At 36.5% G+C, this 23,345-nt stretch overlaps 1 protein-coding gene across 1 annotated transcript in view; it reads right to left on the bottom strand.

Moving 5' to 3' along the window:
- Nucleotides 1-23,345, bottom strand: part of CNTN5 (contactin 5) — a 723,666-nt gene that overhangs the window by 118,391 nt on the left and 581,930 nt on the right. Inside the window, exons 13-14 of the mRNA XM_088140604.1 lie at nt 20,880-21,009; nt 19,803-19,953 (exon numbers count right to left, since the gene is read on the bottom strand). Of these exons, the coding sequence (XP_087996730.1) occupies nt 19,803-19,953; nt 20,880-21,009 (281 nt within the window). The remainder of the gene's footprint in view (nt 1-19,802; nt 19,954-20,879; nt 21,010-23,345) is intronic.

Below are 23,345 nucleotides of genomic sequence, written 5' to 3'. Positions count from 1 at the left end.
AATAGGTGTAGCTCAGGGTTGAACTGTAGAGCCCTTGGGTTCTCTGTGTGAGAACATTATTCAGACGAGCACAAACACACTGCAGAAACCCAGAACACCAGAAAAAGGAAACAGACCACCTATACAACCGCCTCCAACCTCCAACAAAATGGATACCCACACAACTTTATCAAAATGTGCCTGACCACTCAACCCACTACAGCACAGCCAACACAAGCAATAAAAGGATAACACTGCCATACCTCAGAAACATCTCAGAAACAACCAACAGACTATTACAACCACATGGCATCACCGTAGCACACAAACCAACTAAAGCACTCCAAAACATCTTTTAAACTGAAAGACCCAGTAGTCAAAGAAGAAAAAAGACGTCATCTACAACATACACTGGACTGTAACAGCCACTATGTAGGACAGATTAGCAGAAGACTAGCAGAGCCCATCCATGAACACCAACTAGCAGTCAGAAGACATGACGAAAACTCCTATGGACAGACTCAGCCATAGTTTCAAAAGGGAAATTGTGAGCATCTTAGACCAAGCTAAATCCAAAAACCTGAGGGAATTCCTGGAAGCTTGTAATTCAGACAAGTCACCCATCAACTGGCTTATAGAGATAAACAATATTTACACACTATTCAAAAGGGACAATAAAACAGAAACAAAAAGACGAGAATACCTCCTCACCAGTAATCAACACTCAGATAAACAGCAATTAACACCAGGATTAATACCTGACAAACAATCAAGCAGTAAACAATACCCTAATCAAAGAACTACCAAGGAGAAAACCACAACCCCACCAGCACTGACAGGGCAAGCTACAATATATAAACAGAGAACAAACCTCACTCCCTTCTAGCACTGATGATGTTACCTTGTTAGGCAATGAAACATCAACCAGATAAGCAGAGATTAACACCAAGATTATCACCAGACATACTATCAAGCAGTAAACAATACCTTAATCAAGGAACTACCAGAGGGAAAAAATAAAACAAAACAAAACCCCCACCCCCACCAACACTGGCAGGGCATGCCACAGTATATAAACAGAGAGCAAACCCCACTTCATTCTAGCACTGAAGATGTTACCTAGCCGGGTAATGAAATGTCTGCAAGAAAACAACCAAGGACTCTACAGTTAATACTGTTTGTTGAAGGCATAGGTAACGTTAATTGTGCCCAAGGACCACACCTTTTTGAAAGGCTGAGGGATGCAATGTGGGTACAATCATGTCACCTAGGGATACCACTACATTTTTTCTAGTGTATTTGAAGTATGTATGTATGTATGTATGTATGTATGTATATGTATATGTATATGTATATGTATATGTATATGTATATGTATATGTATATGTAAGCATTTACTTATGAATATAACCTAATTCATTCCCACAACTCTGGTTTATGTAAAAAATGATACAATTGTAAAAAATCTACATAAATATAAGCCCAAATAACTAAACATCATAAACATGATGTTCTCTTTGGCTTTTGTCTGTGACATTTTAGGGCTTATCCTACACTTGTCATCTGCTTCCCACCTTTACATGATATGAAATTGTGCTATCATCTTTCAGGATCAGAGGGAGTTTCAAGAGCCACAAAAGGAGGACTTGAGATATGCCCCTGGGTTTGTCCATTCCTGGTCTATATTATGTAACCCAAGCTTTCTGGCTGATGGAAAATTTGGAATTTTGAGACAATGCTATGCATTCTGTGGGCAACATAGGAGTCCTTACCACTTAAAAAAGATGCTGCCCTAACAAATAAAAGGTGGGCTAGGGCAAGGAGACTACCAAGTGCCCAAGGAAAGTATCTGCAGATACACTGATGACTCTTGCTCTCCTCTGATGACCAGATTAAGGTAGGAGTCTTTCCTATCTGGACTAACCATGAATGAATCTGGGATCTTTTGCAATTGAAGAATGTAGTCTGCTACCTGACTCTTGTTTGTGTGTACCTGAGGCACTCAAATATAATCCAAGCATAACATGTCAATCCAACCTAACTCTTCTGAAATTCTAAAGTAGGATTCAGAAAGAGAGAGAAAAAGAGAGAGTCACCACTTAGACAATCTAAATAAACAGGTAGGACAACTTTTTTCCCACTCTTCAGAAATTTACACAAAAGTGAGGACATTATAAGTAAAAGACACATGCTAAACTAAATAGAAAGTTGATGCAGGGAGTTATAAAATATACTCCATTGCATTCTTGTTTCATCATGAAATTTGCAGGAAAAAATGAATCCCATGTGTGTGTTTAGGGGAGGATTTGAACCCATATGTGTGCTCAGGGAGGATTTGAACCAGTCTTAGTTCAATACATTTACCACTCTGCCATGCTGGCTGAATAGTGATGAACATCTATGAGTCAAGAACAAAACCAAACCCTTGTGTTCCATTCTGTGTGACTTAAATACATTCCAATTGGACCAATCCACTATGAGTTTATATATTCTCTGGAAAACAAAGACCATGTGAATTGATCCAAAGCTTACAGGTGCCACAGATTTTTGTATCAATGACAGACCAATTATGAGACTGCAGGTGTTCAGGATTAACTCAAGGACAGATGGCAATGTATTATACACTTAAAAAGTGAAGATGAAAAAGCACACACTAAATTGACTTAAAAAATGCAAGAACAAAGGCAAAGATCCTTCAGATTATAAATAACAGCACTAGTGGAGAAATAAGTGAGGAAATATCATAGGCAGTTTCCTACTGATTGCAATATAGAAAATATTTCTTGTTTGACCGAAGGTGCCATTTGGAAGGGTTTGCTGTGAAAGATGACAATGTGATTGTGTAGCACTGATCAAAGGGAGGAATGACAATAAATTCAGGTACCTCAATGTCAGGTTTCACCTAGTAAATGAACTGCTACAAATATTTTTTGCCAAAGTATTTTGAAATATGTACAGAATTTTTATCATAAAACTAGAGCTAATGGAATTGGGCACGATTTTCCAACTTTTTTACAAAGCTGTTTTAAGGTTTTTTTTGTTAAGGATATGAGAGGAATTGGTTTGCTTCTTAATGAGAACTATTCAAATTTTCATTTCCTGAATCTCTCCCTCACCCCTTTTCCAACTTAGTATCCATGGTAGTGGTGTCTTCGGGTTTTTACACGAATTGCATATGTGATGTACAGAAAAAAGAGGTGGCCATCATCTTGACCTTTTTGACTCTGTTCCACACATACCCCTGAACTTTGACTATGCTTCTGGGAATTCTGGCTTATACTTCAACTTATTTGTAGGGTACTGGATTGGGAAAGGCTGTGATAATGAGGAAAAAAGGGAAAGATCTGATCAGCTGGAAAGTCACAGAACATGGTGCAGAAGACAACATTCCAAGCTGACATTCTGAAGCTGGTGTACTTGTGTACCCAGTGCACAACTTGGTATACAACACTTACACTAATGCTCACACAAATAGGAATTCAAGGAGGACATTCTGCATTATGTTTTTGGATGTACAGTTCATGTACAATGATAACATTTCAATTAGAGAAATGTGCATGTGGCAATATAAGTGTTATATTTTTCTGGAAAATAGAAAGTAATTTAAACCAAGATTGGTTGTAGCTTTCTATTTGAAATATTCTTGGGTTTGCTGCCATAGAAAAATAAAATGGCTCACAGATAAAATCTAAAGTAAGGATTAGGCTGCTAATACAAACCATCTTTAAATATTAATACATTAGAATTTAAACTTGTTTAAATATTATTGCATATTAATTATTAACTATTAAAATACTAAACTTCATATTTACCAATTTCAAGTATTAGCCAAATAAAGCTTCTCCAAGATGGGGAGAAAAAGAAAGGGAAACTCTTTTGCTATTTATTTATTTTAAGTTCAGAAGAGACTTCTTTAGCTAAATAGTAAGTAAAAGGGAACATAAATGCCTATGTAAACTTAGTAATAGCTGTTTAAAAAATTAATTCTTGCATGCAGTTCCATTTCTATTTCTTTATCCTCAGGAACCAAAAATGTGCTATAAAAGCATGAACATTATTTCTTCTAATTATTCTTGCCTTTATTATTAACCTGGTAGAAAAGCATGGATAGATTGTGATGAAAGTGGTGGCCCCCAAGCTGTAATGGACTCTAGAGGAAACAGATTATTCAGACCCTTGGCAGTGAAGTTCAGGCTAGGATAGAGCATGGAAATGCACTGATCATCCTTGTGGAAGTCTTCTGGAGAAGCTGGGATCAAGGGAATGTAAGCCTCCTGATCCTCCTTGATCTGTAAGTGGCTTTTTATACCATTGATTATGGTCTACTTCTGGACCATTTCTGAGGGACTGTCATAGGGGATACTGTTTGACAGTGGTTTTCCTCCTTCCTGAAGGGTTGGTTCCAACTGGTGGTAGTGGGACAGGAGAGACCTACCAAGAGACCTCTGTTTTGTAGAGTGCCTCTGAGATTCCTCCTCTGTTCACTCCATCTACAACTGCTGGGGGAGGTCATCTGCCAAAATAGGTTCAGTATCTTCAATATGCTGATGGTACCCAGCTATACATCCCATCCCTGGGCCAAATAGGTGATGTGGTAGCCCAGTGACTAGAGACTCTTATGGTTTGGATGGGGAGGAACAGACTTCAAACTGAATTCCTTCAGGATAAAGTGGCTTTGTGGCCCTCATGATTGCAGGAAAATTCCATCTTTGACTTGGAAGGAAGTTATACTCTGCACTCAGAGATGGCCTGCAGTTTGGGAATTCTCCTAGACGCACAGCTCCTGCCTGAGGAGCAGGTGGCAACTGTGGCTAGGAGGGCTTTTGCACAGTTACATCTTGTTTGCCATTTGTGATGTTTCCTGGATAATCATTCATGCCTTAGTCACCTGTTTGGACTACTGTAACATGTTCAATATTGGGTTCCCTTGAAGAACATCTGGAAGCTACAGCTGGTGTAAAATGCAACAATCAGGGAGTTATGGATGTATCTCAATATACCTGGGTGGCCCCATTGCTTTGGGAGTTACGTTGATTATCAGTTGACTTCCAGGTGTGATTCAAGATGCTGGTCATCATCTTTAAGGCCCTATATGGTTATCTGAGGCACCAACCTCATCTGCCTGTCTAACCAGATCAAGTAAGGTAAACTTTCTCCAGATCCTGTCTCTATAGGATTGTCACCTGATAGGGCCCCACAGGAATGTATTCTTAGTAGCCTTCCCCATGCTTTAGAATTCCCTGCCACTGGAAATTTAATCACTCTTATACCTCTTAGGCTTGGGAAAACTTTGAAGACCCACCTGTTACCCACCTATTTAGGAGGAGGCAGTTTGATTGGAAAGTAGCATTGTAGCTGCACAGTATTTGTATTTGTTGGCATTTATTTATTTATTTGTCTGGGTTTTTCTGGGTTTTTAAAATATGTTTACACTGTTAGCTGCTTAGAACCTGTGGAAATGAGCAGCATGGATGCACCGAAACACACAAACAAATCAATCCTGAGAAGACATCACAAATTGACAGATTTATTTTAAGTCCTGGTAGAACTGCATCTATTCACCTTACACCTTATGTTAAAGACACAATGCCTTTATAATGAAATCTGATTCATTGTGACAAGCAGCCTGAGATGTTTTCTTATTTTTTTTTTCATATGAATATTGCCAGCTGAAACGGCATGAGTAAAATCAATCAAAATTGGTAAACAGTTCCCCTGAGTCCTTCTCTGTTCATAAATCATAATCTATGAAGATGTGCCCAAGCAATCAAAGTCATTGAGAGATATCCAATTACATTCAAAGTCTTTTCAGTTGCCAAACAAATCCATGTAATTCTCTCCTCAACTGTGGGAAATTAAAAATCTAGATTAGGATATATGAATTATGTCAACAGATGCTGTTTTAAATGACACGGTTAACACAATGGATTGTCTTGCTTTTGTTCTCTTTTGAAAAAAATAGAATACATGTGTATTATTAGGACATAAAAACTGCCATGATGAATCAAGTAATGGTCAATCTAAATATTTTTTCTAATCATGGCCAGAAAGAAATCTCTAGACCAGTTTTCTTCAACTTGGTGCTCATCAGATGAACTGAAATGACAATTTCCAGAAGCCACAGCTCTAAAACTCCCTAAAAACTAACTTAATTGCTTTGATCACTTTAGCACTGTGATACAAACAAAAACAAAACCTGTTTGGTATTGGCCAAAATCCTGTTTCCAAGCATAGAGTTCTTATTTGATTGATGATGTATAAATGCAACATTCCAAGGTATTCCTCTCTCCAAGTGTTATTAGAAAGCCTGAACTTCAATTACACCTGCTATCACAGACATAACTTTCCTTCCTGTATCAAGTTTTAGTTTTGCTGATGCCTGGATAAATGTGCATTGCTGAAGGTACAGTCTAAACAGGGCAAATAACAGAACCTTACTCTGTAATAGGATATCTTGGAGAGAGAGAAAAAAATTAGTAAACCCCTGGCAGCCACTGCAGAAGATGAATTCCTATTTATTAAAAATCATTTCTTTCTTAGCATGGGGTCGTTTGTTCTGTCGGAAGTAATTTTCTAAATACAGTTAATGAAAGAATTTTCCTTGCATAAACATAATATTAAAAAGAAGCAATTCTCACTCTTCTGACTGAATCCCAGAGTGCAGAGAATTGTACAAGTGTAATTGGTTATGCATGAAAGAGATAATGCAGGCTTTTACTGCTGAATAATTGGTTTATACTATGAAAAGGCTCTTTGATTTCTATGCTTTGGAGACCCTCATTAAATTGCTGATGATTTCCTTGCTGAGGAATAGTTAGTCTATGATTTCATGAAAGTTTCACAGTACCTTCTCTGAGTAATATGATGTAATGGAAAAGAATATCTGTAGCTCAGGATTAAACTGATGATGTTACCTAGTTGGGTAATGAAATGTCTGCAAGCAAACAGCCAAGTTCAGAGAGCAGCAAGAACTCCACAATATGATGTAATATAGTCTTTGAAACTGCTTTAGTTTTCTTGTAGCAGCTCATTATAAGATAGGTATATGCCATATGACATAAATACGTGTTCTGCAACTTTTCAGAATCAGGCTGCTGAGCCTCTATCTTTACTTATCAATGAAGTGTGACTTAAAAAAAATCAAAAACTCTACTATTTGGAGGGTGAAAGAAATGCCTTTCTCCTTGTGTCATAAGCAGCATAGCAAGAATATATTAGTAAATTGACTTAACATTGTCTCAGGTTTCACTGTTAAACTTTGTCCTCATATCCAATTGGAAAAGATACTGTACATTTGAGATCAGCCATCCCCTCCAAATACAGTATTAGATAATACTAGTAATATTATTTGCCATACACTCATAATTAATCTTTGATATTGCTAATAGAGATGTTGCCATCTTTATCTAACAGAATGGGTGACTCTAACAAATTTAAATCAATCATCATCATCATCATCATCATCATCATCGTCGTCGTCATCATCATTGACATCTTGCCTTCTGCTGGCTGTAACCCCAAGAGCCTATGCTGATCTGAGATGCAGCCTATTTCTGAGTTTTCAGAACTGGAGGCAGCAAAATATTAATAGAACCATAAAATATATGAGTTGGAAGGGATCATGTAGAATATTTAGTCTAGTTCAGTGCCCAGTTCAGAAGTCCATTAAATCATCTTGTAAAGATGACCATCCAACCCCATTTGAAAACTTCAAATGAAAGGGTATCCACAACTGTTCTAGGCAGACTGTCCCATTGCTCAGTCATTGTACTTTCATCTAGAAAGCTCAGCCTAATGTGATACGGGTAGTCCTTGACTTATGACCACAATTGGGACCAGAACTTCTGTCGCTAAGCAATATGATCGTTCACACCCGATTTTACAGCCTTTTTTGCTGGGTAGTTAAGCAACTCACAGTAGTCATTAAGTGAATCATGTGGTCATTAAGCAAATCTGGCTTCCCCCATTGACTTTGCCTGTTGGAAGCCCCTTAGGAAGGTTGTAAATGGTGATCACGTGACCCTGGGATACTGCAACCGTTATAAATACATGCTGGTTACCAAGCACCCAAATTTTGATCATGAGACTGCAGGGACACTGTGATGGTTGTAAGTGCGAGGACCAGTTGTAAGTCACTTTTTCCAATGCCATTGTAACTTTGGTCATTAAATGAATGGACATAAGTTGAGGACTACCTGTACTATAGCATGCATTAGGAAAAATGCACAGAATAATGGACAAATAATTTCATGTGGACTTTAGAAATAATTCATGAGCTCTTTGGAAGAAAGATGGAGTGAACTTATGATTAGAAAGATGAGGGACCAAGAAAAATTAAAATGAAGAATTCATTCCTCCATAATACATATGCCTACTGACCCACAAATACAAGGCTGGACCTCTATAGCTTGAGTTCTTTTCCAAACATATTGAAAGTATAGCTCCCAGAATCTGTCATTAGCATGGTCTCTGGCAATATGAGCTGGAAATGTTGGGAGCTGTGTCTCAACATAACTGGAAAGTTCCAGTTTGGGAAATGCTGTTATAAGAGTTAAGTGGGACATGAGGTTCTGTGCTGGCCTCTAGTTAGGACCAGTCCAACTACAGAAGCAATACTGATGAATTTGTGAAGTACTAACATTTTGGAATTGTCTCATCAATGTAACTAATGTAACAAAACCTGAACCAAGATTTAGAGTGAGTGGCTGATATACTTCCCTTTTGTGGATGGTAGCCTTTTAGTTCCTGTAACACGCTTTGACTGGTGTTAAGACTTAACGTAATATATGGTTCATGAAGTGTGCACACAGCACAATGAAATACTTATTACCCTATTCTATTTTAATCATTCTTAGTATGTCAAGGAAACCAGGTTTGCTGACTTCCAAGGAAGATGGCCAACTGAAGATGGCTCTGTGAAAAAGTGGAGCTGATGTTTGTGGATGTTTTTAAGGAGCTGGTTAGCAGTTCAGCTCCTTTGATCCTCTCTGGATAAAATAGAAAGATGTGAGATTGTTCAAGCTGTTTCTCATGGTTGTTCCTCTTCCTCACAAAGAGACTGCAAGACAGTGATCTCTGGTGGAGGGGAGGGAGGAACTGGGTGATGGGGGAATTTGCCATAATTTGTGGCTCCAGCTATCAACAGAGTCTTTCAAAGGACCCTAAGTTCGTGCACTTCCTTTGCTAACTATTTTCAAAAATTGTTTGTTAACTGCTTTAATTAAGTTAGAAACCTTCAAAGGGACAAGGCTGGAAATACCTGGTGAGTGAATGCCTTCAAACCTTAACACAAGAAAGTGAAGATTTATTTTTATAACTTTAAAGAATTTAAAATAAACAGTAGAAAGCAACACAAGGTTTTGGCTACAGAAAGTTTTAAAAAGATTCAGGGCTCAGAAAATGTGGTTGAATTTTGAATATTAAGACTGAAATTATTTTTAAAGAATAAATGCATGTTTGTGGGAAATAAGTTTTCATGGCATTTAGAGATATCTTTGAGGAACTCCACTGAGGACTGGGTCAAGACTTTGAATCAATTATGGCAGCTATGTTGTGTCTTTTTGGGAACAGTCTGTCTTCAGAACAAGATGTTATAGAACAAGATATACAACAAATTCCACTTGAGAACAATATTAATGAAACTTTGAATAAGAAATTGCCATCAGATGTAAAGAGAAAACTGTATAAGCTTTTAAAAATTAAGAAGAAAATAAAAAAGACAATCCCAGAGAGTAATGGGAATAATTATTTTTTGTTGGATTTACAAAAGAGACTGCTTAAAGTATGGAAGAAAGTCATAATAAAGATCAATAACTACTGGAATGGATTACAGAGAAAGATGGTTCTGTATTAAAAAAAGAAATACAAAGTTGGCTTATTTGACCAGGATTAAAATGGGACATGTTGGGGTGGTTCTTTTTGGATTTACTGATATTTTGATTGGAAAAATGTGGTATACTGGATATGCTTATGTGATGTTTAATTATTTTTTTTTGGTTTACTTTATAGCTATTTTCTGTATCCTAATTGTTTAGTATCTAAATGCTTGGTATCTAATTGTGTGATTTTATTTTTTTATTTTTAGGAGAAGCTAGCTCTTCTTGTTAGGTTAAATTTTAGTCTTTTTTGTATTAGGATGCTACGATTACTTTATATTTGTGAACAGTTTAGAGTTGAGATATGGAATGTTTATTTGAATGGGATATGTTGTTATTTGGGTTATCTCTGGAATGGTTGGCATTTGGAATGGGTTGTACATTGGAGTTTGTTTTTTTAAGGAGAAATTGTCTCTTTTTGTTATGCTAAACTTTAGATTTGGTTTGTTTATATTAGGACATTGGGACCTTTTATGTCTTTTAAATGGGGTTTTGCTTATAGCTAAAGTTGAATTTTATATTTGTTAATTAATTTTAATATTTTAGAGCTCTGGACTTTTTGCTGACAATTGGCTAAGGAGAAGATGTTACTTATTTGATTTATTACTAAGAGATGGGTTATAGGATGAAGAGTTTTATATTTTTTAATTAAGAGGGGTGAAGAAATTATGAAATTGTTTATACTTGTGACGAGGGTGGGAAGTTGCTTTCTTAAGGGGGGGATTTCTTTCTTTCTTTCTTTCTTTCTTTCTTTCTTTCTTTCTTTCTTTCTTTCTTTCTTTCTTTCTTTCTTTCTTTCTTTCTATTATCTTTTATGTTCTTTCCAAAAATCTTAATAAAATTCATGGGGGATAAAAAGGAAACCAGGTTTGCCCTGGTCAGCGATTTTTTAAAGGGAATTTACACATTATTCAGCTATTCGTAGAACTGCTGAATGCACACACAAACACATGGTTGTAATAAATAAATAAATGAGGGTTGTTTGAACAACAACAAAGTTCAACTGATTCTTAACTGTACACCAAATGTTTAGAATGGGCTGTTTTACAGTCTATGCTTTCCCATAGCTAACTAAAAGATTTACGTGCTGGGTTTATTAACATCACAGGAAGCTGGTAACCAAACAATCATTTTTAGGAACTGGATATTTCCTGGGAATACTTGCTTAGTTGTGAAGGAAGCAGGTTCCTATCTATCAACATCATCCTCATCAATGGCCTTTTTCTGGCTTGCATTTATCACCATTCAATTTCATTTTATGATCTTGGGCTCTAATAATATATTAACCACAACCATTTCCCTATTTATTTTATCAACCCTATATATAATTTTATAAACTTTTATCATGCCCACCTTTAATCATCCTTTTTGCTTCTGAGATTGTCACGTGCTTGGTAGCAATGTACATTATGCATGCTACCTTATTTTCCATTCTAGAGTTCCTCAGTTGGAACTGTATTTCAGCCTGTGTGTAATAGGCAAAAAATGCTGACTTAGCATGATGGAGCTTTCTCAGCATTGTTATGCTTTCTGTTCATTCTGTAAAGCTTGCAAAATGTAAGTTATAACACTCATATCTTGGTATAGCACTCATACACTGTTTAATCTGAACAAATCTGTTTTGCAGTGTGTAAAAAATTCATCTGCTGACTGAATTTGAATTATGAATGAACTTTACCAACCATGAAAGGATGGAAAGGCACATTTCATTTGATCTTGACGTATATGCTCTGTCATAGAACAAAGTCTACACATACACCCCAATATGCACAAAAATCACAATATTGCTGGATTTACCACGGTCTGGAATTAGATACTGTGGAAGATACATGGCTGCTAAAACCATCAGATACATACCTCTTTCTCTTTTACAGTATTTGGGTGCAACACCACCTGTTTTTTAGTTTTCCTTCCTTACTCCCCTTCATTGGTGCTTGTTTATTAAATTTACGGGTCTTTCCAGTTATCAGCTAACTTTGTTGTATACTAGATACAAGAACTGTACCAGGTGTGGCATTCTAATCTTCATATGACATCCTCATTCAAGCTAAGCATTATTCAATGGATTCCACCTTGCCATGGTCTTCTAGCAGTGCTGTGATGGGACAGTGGAGTCATTACAGATTGTAATGCAATGACATCCAGCAATGTAACTATTTATTTCCTCCATATGGAATTTCTAATTCAGTGTCATTAGATGTCATTGATGTCATTCCGGGATATTATGGAAACACTGAAAGAATAGCTTTTTACTCATCCTTGTCACTTAGTAAATCTTCACATAAAAGTAAAAAGAAGGAAGATCAAGTTTTGGTGGATATTAAAAAGCTGTGAAAATATGCAGACTACTCCTTGCATCCTCAACTTGGTATTAGTTTGTTTTTATGGTGACAGAGACAAATCTCCAGAAACCTCCAGGTTTGGCCTCATATCTCTTTCCCATTATCCACTATGCGTGTTCATTTGTACTGCATACAAAAGCATTCTTTCTTATATTAGCATGTAGATCTAAAACAAAAGAAGGGCAAATTAAAGCAATAAAAATATGATCAAAATAGATTCACTTCCCCAAGTTGATTCAGAATCAATGCTGCAACTAGAGTACTAGGGCTAATTAATAACCTGCTTCTAACTTATAGAAGGAAATGATTGTGGAATTTATTTTCATGACAAAGTCAAAGTTGTCATTGTTTTCTGTCTCTCATTTATACCCGGATCTCTAATTCCCATTATAAACTAAAAGAGCTCAATTAAACTGTGATTTATGTGAGGAGAAAAAAAATTAAACAGCAGCAACTACATAATTCTCACTAAATCTTATTAGAGAATGCTTTTCCCCTTCTTTTCCCTTAAGTGCCCTCTGAAATTGCCTTTTCTGTTACATTAGGATCTATAAACCACCACTTGGGGATCAGGAGAATCAGCTGGTAATGTGTTCCCAGAAGTTTAAATAACATATTTCAGATAGTTAGTAGCTCCTACTAAGGACAAGCAAAGCCAACAGTGATTGTCTAGGGGGCCTTAAACTAAAGAAAAACCATTAAGCAAACAAAGACTTTTCTAGTTCCTATCCACACCACTTTTGGGAGAAAATTAGGTAGCCCCTTTTCACCATTATGGAAACCGACCCATGGGTAATTAGGTCTATAAATGGAGTAGCAAACACACTGTAAAACGACACAAAACCAGAGCAATGGTGGTGACAGAGCTGTATTCTGAAGTCACTGAAAGACTCATTCCACTCTTTGGAAAGCCACAAGGCAGGAGTTGTCCTTTTTGGACCATCAGTGTGAAATGCAGAAAGAACAAAGAAAACATTCTTGGTAATCTTGTTGGAACAGTAATGGGCCATGGGGTTCCACTAAGGCAGCAAGCTAAACTTTCATTATATTTGAAGTGTTTGCATGTTTTATGAAGTAGGTCTGAATATGCAAAGGGACCTCATAAGTGCAGAGTGGACATTAGCAAACAGGGTCAAGCGCTGTTGAATCAATGAGTTTATTAGCTCCTAGATTTTCTGCAAGACATCTGCCTGTTACTTTTAACTCTGCATAGGTGTGTATCAGATACTCAACTTTATTTTCTGTTGTAACATTGCTTCATGAAGGCCACTAGAACAGACCATTTGGGCTTTTTATTTTTCCTCCCAGATGTTTCTTCTAACAAATCTGAGTGATTATTAAATGTATGTGGAGGAGGAATCAAAAAGATTGGTAAACATAATTAAAATGATAAGAGGGCATTAGAGGGGTGCCTTCAGGCTTCTTTTCACATTTTTTCAAATTTTATTTTTTCAAACCACGGAGCTTAATCATAATGTCAGCTGATGTCATATAACAGCTAAGACTGCAAACCTAGATCCATTTACCTGGGAATAAGGCCCACTAACTGCTGACTTCCTTTTTGAGCAGACATGCATAGGATTATGAGCTATGAATGTCATGGTCTGATATCATATCAGTCATGAAACTAAGCAAGGTAAAATTTTCACAGCTGTCTTGTCCAATTCTAAGGTAATTTTCATCTGTTCAATTCTAAGGTAATTTTCATTTCATAGGTTTTATTCTAAAAATGGGGCATGTAAAAGATATTTTGAACCCTAAGAAATCTTCATGGAGACCTACAGAACCACAGATGTTTTCATATGAACTGGATGAAGCAAGGGCACTCTGATGGAAAAGAACCAAGAGGTATGAAAAAAGTGCCAAAGTAGATCTGGCCAAGCTTTGACTGACTGGCCAAGCCTTCTTGTTAGATATAAACATGGATGATAATATGTAAAAGTGGATGGTAGCTAAAGTCCTCGGGCTTTCTATGCTGGCATTACCCTTTGAATCTTCTGTAGCAAAAACATAATCTGGCCATCTAGACTTTGAGTTGAAAGATATACATGGATATATGAATATGTGAATAGGTGAAGCTTTTATTTCAGAAAGTTAACAATAAGTCTGCATTTGTTTCTGTGCATCTGAGACTCTGGACAAAAGTGCCTTCTGTCCCTCAACACAAGGTGGTTCAGTCCTCAACAAGTGGACAGACTTAAACATCCATTGAACAAAATCAATCACTGCCATCCTCATCCTCATCCTCATCCTCATCCTCATCCTCATCCTCATCCTCATCATCTCTATTTTTTCTACTAAATGAGCCCAGAGTGGCTCACAAAAGATAAATAGAATACACACAGGTAAAAAGTTAAAAGAATAAAACTTTGACACTTAGCTATACAACAGTGAATGCTCATCAAACATTAAGAATACTTATCTAAGTATCTGGACACAGTAGTCAGTTTAGCAAGATTTTAGTTCTAGGCCTACATTTATCTTGCTAGTGCCCGGATGAGCACCATCTTTCAAACAGAACTCTAAACTAGATAACACGGAGCTAGCTGTACTTCTCAAGGAGCAAAGTTCCATAATTTGTGTGCTACTACTAAGAAACTCTATTCTGAGTAACCACACTATAGGCTACCCATGCATTCCAGTCTTCCAGTACATTTCATATATACTTTCCTTTTATATATGACATTAAATTCAAATTTGAAAAATTTTAAGGTAAACTTTCTTAAATACAGTATATATTAATTTTCAGTACTTTTCCAAATGCATGTTGGCTTTTATGTAAAACTTCCTCCCCTCCAATTGTTGCAATCTGAAGCGGTCAGGTTGAGGAAGGACTTGAGAGATAAAACAAGGAAAATAGATGTTAATATTTCCATGGCCCCATTTTTGCCTACTGCCCATGCCTCCCAATACAGCCTGTTTCAGATTATAAGGGGGTTTTGAGATAAAATAAATCCATGATCAGTGAGCTTTATCTCTTACTGTTTCATCTAGTTTGGTCCTCACACTCCCATTCATAAATTGCAAAATACTTTTAAAAAAATCTTATGTTGGAAAATATGCCAACAAAGAAGGAAAATCAGGAATACTGAAACATCGGCATTTCTGAAATGTATAGCGCAAAGCCTCTTAGTTCAACCCTTTAAATCATGTTCTATCCAACAGTTCTCTCCATCACAGATATATCTCCACTAGTATGTTGGAATTCTATCAACTGTGCTGCTATAATCAGTCTGCAAAGCAAGTGCCTTTCGATAAGGCAAGCATGTAAACAAATAATTTGGCCCAGGAAAAGGCATACAGTCAATAAACATTGTAATTTAAGTTGCTTTGTGTTTAACCTTTTCTACCAATTATTTTACCCACTGTATTTTCATGCACTTACTCCACAAATGTTTGCATTCACTTGCTAACAGCTTATCTCTGCATGCTTCATGATGTTCAAGCAATGGATGAACATCAATGGAAATTTGCAGTGGACTTGAATGTGTCAGGTTCAGCCCAAAGAACTTCACGAGACAGTGCAGTACAGTTCTGTTGCATTTATTAGCTTCACCTCAATACAGAAATCTTTCCAGACTGAACCTAAGTTCCCAAGCCAGCAAGCCACAATACCCTGAATTCCTTAGGGTGGTGCCAGCCTCATCTTCTTAAACTTCCCACGCTTCTGTTGAGGGCTAAGGAAATACTTATCTCCCTGAGCGTGGCCTTCATAACACCATTCCATCACAGAATGGCCACTAACTAATTAACTCTAGCCCTATCTATATGCATAATTTACCTTGACCCACTTTTCATCCTCATGCCACCCATTGTGGCCTATTCCTAATCAGACAATGATGAGCTATCAAAAATTAGCACTTCTCTACTTTTAAAGGCACAGATATGATTTCCACATTGATTACTAAAATGTTATGAAGTGGTCCACATACAGTAGAAAGTAGAACTTGTAAAGCTATTTAAGTCCATAAGGAGTTAAGCCTTGGAAACAGGAGTCTTGGATGAAGATACACAAAGTTAGATAAATCAAAGATTGGAACATGTGTAAATACTGTTTCATTCTATGACCTGTTGCAGGCATTACAACATGTAATAATAATATAAGCACTCTTCAGGCATTCATGTAAACATGTATAAGGCTTCAAATCAGGTAGGAATTAGCCCAGCACATTTTTCTTCTTGACTTCATGCCATTCAGTCAGATTTCTAAAGGAGAACTATAGAAATGAGTGCTTGAGTTTAGAAACAACTCTCCATGTGATCCAGGACACCAATAAAGCACGATTCCAGACCACATAGAGAACTGTATTTGTGTTTGTGTCAATATTTATGGAGATGGGGAGAGAAAGGCTGGGTCTACACAGAGAGCCCTATCCTTGACCCAATTTGAAGTCCTCTACACATTCAGCAGAATGTCAGAAAAGGATTACAGAGTGGAAATGGGCAGTTTGTAGCCCATGAACCCATTTGACAATTTCTAGTACCCATTATGACTGAATTTTGCCAGTACTTCTTTATTTCTCTGTCCCCCCCCCCTTTCCTTTTTCCTTTCCTTCAAAATCATGAGTGGGAATGGATGCAGATCTCAGGGGAGGCCAGCTACTTTTGTTGCTTTTAAAAATCCAACCTGTTCCCAATAGCCTTAAAGTGCTGAAAAATGGGGGCATGATTTTGCAATACTTTTGTACTTTATTTATTCTAAAAAGAGAGACATGGAACAGAAATGATTGTATAATTCCAGTTTCCTGTGGCCCTTCAGAAGGCACATTTCTAGCCTCAGACTCAATGCCCATCCCTGCTAAAAGAGCATACTTAAGTTAACTTTTAAAATTTTTGTGAATTTATCACATTGGAAATCATTAAAAGGGGAAATTTGTTGGGCACTTATACAGCTTATCCCAATGTCTGAGGATTAGCAATCAGCTTGTAATCATCCACCATAAAATTGAAGCACACATCTTGAAATGCAAAGAGTTCTGGTGTGATATTGCCATTCACTTTCAGAAAAGACTAATAAACCAAAGCAAACCCATTACATTTTTCCAAAAGATGCTGGCTTCCTGACATTAGGGTTTTGTTAGCTAAAAGCAGATAATTAAACCCTATTCTTTTTTTTTTCTTTTGCAGAGAAAGCAAAGTAAGTAATAACAGAATCTTAATAGGATTTTCCTTTCCTAAAGTCATTTGGGATCATTTTATTTTGAATATAATTAATGATCATGTAATGATAATAATGAGCTGGTGTGAAAGCTCAGTAATGAGAAGACATTTGGGCATGCATGGAGGTTGTAGGTTAGGGAAGAGAGAGAGGAATCTCTTAGTTCATTGGTTTAAACTCTATATGCAGTTAATAGAGCAAGTAGTTCTATTAACTAGATCTAGATCTATAAAAAATATCTAGAGTGGTGGTTTCAAATGTGCATTTCAGGTAACTCTACTATACATTGGAAGCTTCAGAGATTCTGCAATCAGAAAAGCAGGTTCAAAGGACAAGCTTTCTTAGAAGATAGTCTCCTGTCCCTACCATGACTCCTTCTGACAGCACAATGCAGGTGAAAGATATGTGTGTCTATCAACTTCAGTTAAGTTAGTGGTTTCTGCTAACTCTAATAAGCTAGAGTTTCTGCTAATCCATATCAAGATATCAAAATTAACATTGGCCTGTTTTGCACTTCAAATTATTTAATTTCAGCTACAGCTCTTCCTTATTTTTCTGATTTACATGCTTCTAGATTATAAATACAGTATTTGAGCTTCGGGTACAGCAAAAGATACTTGGCATAGATCTTCCTCAACGTGATCACTTCAAGCTGCAGATGGCTAGTAATAGGAAGAGGACTTGTATATGGGAATGATTTCCATATCTATAAATGCACACAGTGTAATTCTTTTCTATGTCTACAAAGTATACAACTCTTCTCCCCATATCAAAATGGAATTCTCAGGGCCACATTAGCAAAAGTAAGTTTTCTTGGAACAAAAATTAAAGCTCTAACAGTAATTAACATTAACATTAAATTAATACAGTTACTCCAAAACATCTTTCCTTTATCACATCACAATTTGGTAGCAATGTTTGGAAGGAATTGTGAGATCAAAGCCCAAGATTTGTGGGGGGGGGGGGGTACAAATTGCATACCCCTCAGAGTAAAATATCTTGAACAACCTCACACATCTGAGGCCCAGTTTCAAGTTTCCTATTAACATTTAGTCTCAACTCTACATATTTGCCTATATTTGCTTGACTCCAGATTAGTCCATTCTGATTAGTAGATTGTTTTCCCAGGGAATTCTTAAAATTCCTGATGGTGAAATAAATGAAATATAATACTAGAAAAGTTTTCCTTAATGTGATCATACTAATGTGATCCACTCCAGCACTCCTGGAAGACACCAGATTGAGGAAGATTGTTATACAGCTACCTTCCTTAACCTGGGTGCTATCCAGTTGTGTGGGCTTCATCTCCCAGAATTCCCAAACTCACAAAGACATTATTGAAAATTCAGGAGTTGAAGTCCCAAAATTTGGAAGGTACCCAAACTGAAGGGGGGTGTAGAAGGGATCCAGAGGTGCAGATCAACAAGTTAGACAAGGAGGAACAAGGCTATTATACGCACAAAGATGGAAAAATACTGAAGTACCCACAATGGAGGATAGTGAAGATGGTGGACTTTGGGGAAGTGGCAAAATTGACCTGTTTGATCAGGGATAAGACAACAAATGTTTTTATAAAAGACTGGAAACCTCTTATGGACTTTTTGCTGTATATGGAAAAAAATGAACTGGTGATTTATGGATTTGCTGATTAAAAAGGGTTGAATATGGGAAGAAGGAAATCATGTGTAATTTTAAATAGGGAGGAGAGACAATAAGTTTGTTGTAAAGGAGATCAGAAGTTGCTTCTTCATATATCTTTTTTTATATATGTACCACTTTTTGCACCTTATCCTCTTTTCCTTTTCTTGATCTTACTTTGTATCATTTCATGTTTATTTTTTACTTATGTGAAAATCTTTAATAAAAATTATAAATATAAAAAACAAGCTAGACAAGGTGGGTTTGGGCCTTTATGCTGACTGCTATAAGGAGAATACAGACAATATGAAAATGCTAGGGAGCTATTCTTGGCAAAGAAAGATGAATTAAAAACTGTGGAGACAAATAGTGTCATAATGTGAAGTGGGAAGAGTAAGAGATGTAGGAGAAAGGGGAAGGGAGTGGACAAGTAGGTCCAAAACCTGTTTAGGGCCCGTTACATAAACACAGAAATAAGGACTGCTGTCAATATTTGCTAGAATGAAATGTCCGTATTGATTGTTTGGAATTCAGAGTTTGGATTCATCCTTTGAGAAGAAGATTCTTCCTCTAAAAAAGTAAAGCATTTAAATTATGTACAGTTTATCATGCACTCCTTTTAAATCAGGGCTGTTGCTAATCATGAACAATATATATGAAGATTCATTATCAAAATGGTGAGGCACCAGTTCCATTTTTAATATAAAATATTAAAAGCCAAAGCTTGCTGATCAAATGTCCTTGTGTTTTATCTCTTTCTTGCAGGCCCTGATGAAGTCAAAGGTACACATTAATGAATGGACATCTGACCTTTTGTTTTCTCGCACAGTTTTTTCTCCTTTCTTCCATCCAATGGTTGGTTTGGGAGATGCTTGTGGTTTGCATTCCACAGTGACTTCTTGGCCTTTGGTAATAATAATGGTCTTCTTCAGTTGACTCAAGGGAAAAGTTGGAGCAGAAGCTATCGAGGAAAGAAATAAATCTCAAAGGAGCCAACTAAGCCCACTATGTCAAGAAATATTTTCAAAGACGACACATCACCTTAGTTGGTTGATTGACTCTCCCTTATGAAATGTTTTTATATTGCAAAATCATATAGCCATTAAAAGTATATAATATATAAATCTGAAAGTATGGACTGAGATCCATTCATTTTACCAACCGTATCTTACCTATTAAATATCCTTATATGCTATAACTGCATTATTTATGAGTGAAAGAAAGAACTGAAAGACTGGTCAAGAATGACAGGATTAAAGGAACTAATAACTTCTATTCCAATTGTAGTACTTCATAGCTAACATAATTCTGAAAACTTGAGCATGCTTGCAGTTTAATACATAATTTCTATGTACCAATGAGAATGGTTTGTTTAATTACATATATATCTAAATCTGTATAAATCTTAGTTCTGTTTAACAGTTTTGATTAATGTAAGTCTGAAATATGTTGGATTTGTTGAGATAAGAACAACAAGATAGCTCTGTGTTTTCAATACAGCTACCTACTCTATATTTTCATGCATTCAAATTTATTTATTTAAGTTTATCTATAAATCAAATTTATTGGCTATCCTACTCATAGCAACTCTTTAATGGATATTTATTTCTGTTCCACACTTAGTTTTTAAGTGTGATATAATAATAATAACAACAACAATTTTATCCCCATTCATACATCAGAAATATAATTCAGCTCAGAGTATTGCCTCGGTTTTCTGATGGTTTATTTGTTTATAACATTCTCATGACCTTTTTTTCCTATAAAGAACTGCAGATGGATGTTTGCAACAGGATGGACACCTTCAGTTCATTCTTTTGAGGCTCTGGGTCAACAGTGTATTCTTAGCAAATGAATGGGAAAAGAATAACAGCCTTAAATACAAACCTAAAATCTTCAGTTCAGCGCCAGCGTAGATGGCTCCATGCTTGTTCTCTGCTACGCACTGATACATTCCAGCGTCGGATTGATTAACACTGTGGATCATCAGTACACCATTAACCATCTCAATCCTGCTCTGTAATGGAATAGAAACATAATTCTACAAAAGCAAAGAAAATCAGGAAAATTTGTTGGTTTCTCAGCTTTAGCTCAAATAATGATAGCAGCAGAGGGAACGACATATTTATGTGCTTAATGTGTATTAAAGGAGCTTACTGAGTTTTACGTTGACAGTTTCTCCATTGTTTTATCTTTTTACTCTGTGATAATGTTAAAATATTTGGGATGCTTAAAACTGCATACAATTAATATTGACTGGGACGATGCTTTCTCATGTTTAAAAATGAGGCTGTAGTGACTATATGAGATCTCACTGTTCTGGTCCTTTATTGCTATCAGCAATTACTCAGAGCTACTAACACACTAATCTTGAGGAAATGAATAGAACCATCTTATGTTCTATTGTGAGCCAAATCAAGCACAGAATATTATGGTAGCTTGCTACGGAATTTGATTTTTATTTCGTTTGTTCTCTTTGCTGTCCAGAACTGCAAAGACAGAGAGATTGTCAAGCAGACTATAATATATAGTAAACACAATACATTATGTTTTGATAGCACCACAATTGAAACAGATTTAACTCACTATTTTAGAATAAGCAAGTCCTGCTGAAGAATCCCTACTGAGTGAAAATAAGCATATTGAATTTTATTTTTTTTGCAGAAGATCACTCATCTGAGCCAAACAAATAGGCCTTATTTTTCCACCAAAAAATAAATGATATAGGGTAGGATTTTAGATTTTTTTCTTCAATAAAGCTGGTGCTACCTAGGTGCCTTTTCATTTGAGAGGTCTCACAGTTTTGAAGGAGGAGAGAACCATCCGTTCAATGCCATTCATATGAAAAGGTGTTGAGGAAAATAGTTTGCTAGCTCTGAAAAGCTGAGAAAATGATATTTCAAAATAAGTGTTGTGAGTTCAGTCTTCATGAGTATTTAAGCATTGTGTTGATCACCTTACAATTAATATGCAATAAAATACAAGAGATGAAGCTGTAATAATATTTATACCTACAGGTTAACTAAATACTGGTGTAATAATTGCTTACAATATAGGTTCATTATACAGGTATTTATACCCCTCTTTCTAGCCTCTATAGAAGTTTTAGCAGTTTATTTTTGGTACGCATTTCAAAATCACTGTGGACTTCATTTATGACCGAAATTAGAGCCTTCCCCCCTCCCCCCTTTTGTTTTTTAAATCCTAATAGAGGCAAATCCAGTCACATCCTTGATATAGATATCTGCAAGAGTAAATTTGCATGGACAGAAATGGGGCCAACCATCAGATGAGGCTTCTTGTCAACTTGGGAACATAGTTGAATAACACCTCAAATATAACAGATGTTCTGGGGAAAAAAAAGATTGTGTACTCTGCATTTTGACTTGTTCTTACTCCCTTATATTGAATTGTTATACAATACATTTTCCTTTTTATGATAAGCTTTTGATTTAGGAAATAAATGATTGCCTGCTTGTCTAAAATTCTAATGATTATAATGTTTTTACTTGGTTATGCAGCTAATGCAATTTTGCAGCGATGCACAATGAAGAATTAGCTGCAAAATTTTGCATCCTCAGAATTTCAGTCTCAAGTTTTGTGGAGTTCCAACTTTGCCTTATCAAGCTTTCCTTTAAGTGTCTTACATTCTGCAATATGGCAATGCATTGCAAATATGAAGCTAACAATATGGTTGGTATTAATTGTTAGATTGTGGAGTGCTGTTTTCAATACTAGGTTAAAAATCTTCTTTGTATGTGTATATGTGTTTGTATGTGTGGAGAGAGAGAGGGAGAGGGAAATGATAGAAAGATAGAGGTAGATATGGATAAAAGAGAGGCAGTTTGGTGTAGTGGTTAAGGCACCAGGCTAAAAGCTGGGGACTGTGACTTCTAGTCCCACCTTAGGCACAAACCCAGCTGGGTGACCTTGGGCCAGTCCCTCTCTCTCATCCCTAGGAAAAATGCAATGGCAAACCACTTTTGAAAAACCTTGCCAAGAAAACTGCAGGGACTAGTCCAGGCAGTCACCAGGAGTCAACACTGACTTGAAGGTGCAAAAAAAGAAAAAGAAAAGAAAAGAATAAAAAGACAAATAATGTTCCTCCTTGATATGGTGCTTTGTGCATGGAGGCTTCTGATTCTTCATTTAGGAGCACTGAAATGAAACTGATGTGAATCAGAAAGCTTCCTTAGTCTGAAGAAATGACTTCAGCTCCATTTCTCTCTCCTTCTGTCTGTGTGTGTGTGTGTGTGTGCGCACACACACACACATACCTCTCTTTGTCCAGAAGCTTTGAAGAGCTGCTCAGACTAAACCTCTCCTGATGTAAAGCATTCCTTTGAGGAAAAA

Source organism: Python bivittatus, unplaced genomic scaffold (genome assembly GCF_059951505.1).
Source record: "Python bivittatus isolate LINGU-HERP-01145 unplaced genomic scaffold, Pbiv_v1 ctg000340_np1212, whole genome shotgun sequence".
In the NCBI taxonomy this organism is placed as follows: Eukaryota; Metazoa; Chordata; class Lepidosauria; order Squamata; family Pythonidae; genus Python; species Python bivittatus.
This window is presented reverse-complemented; position numbering and strand designations above follow the sequence as displayed.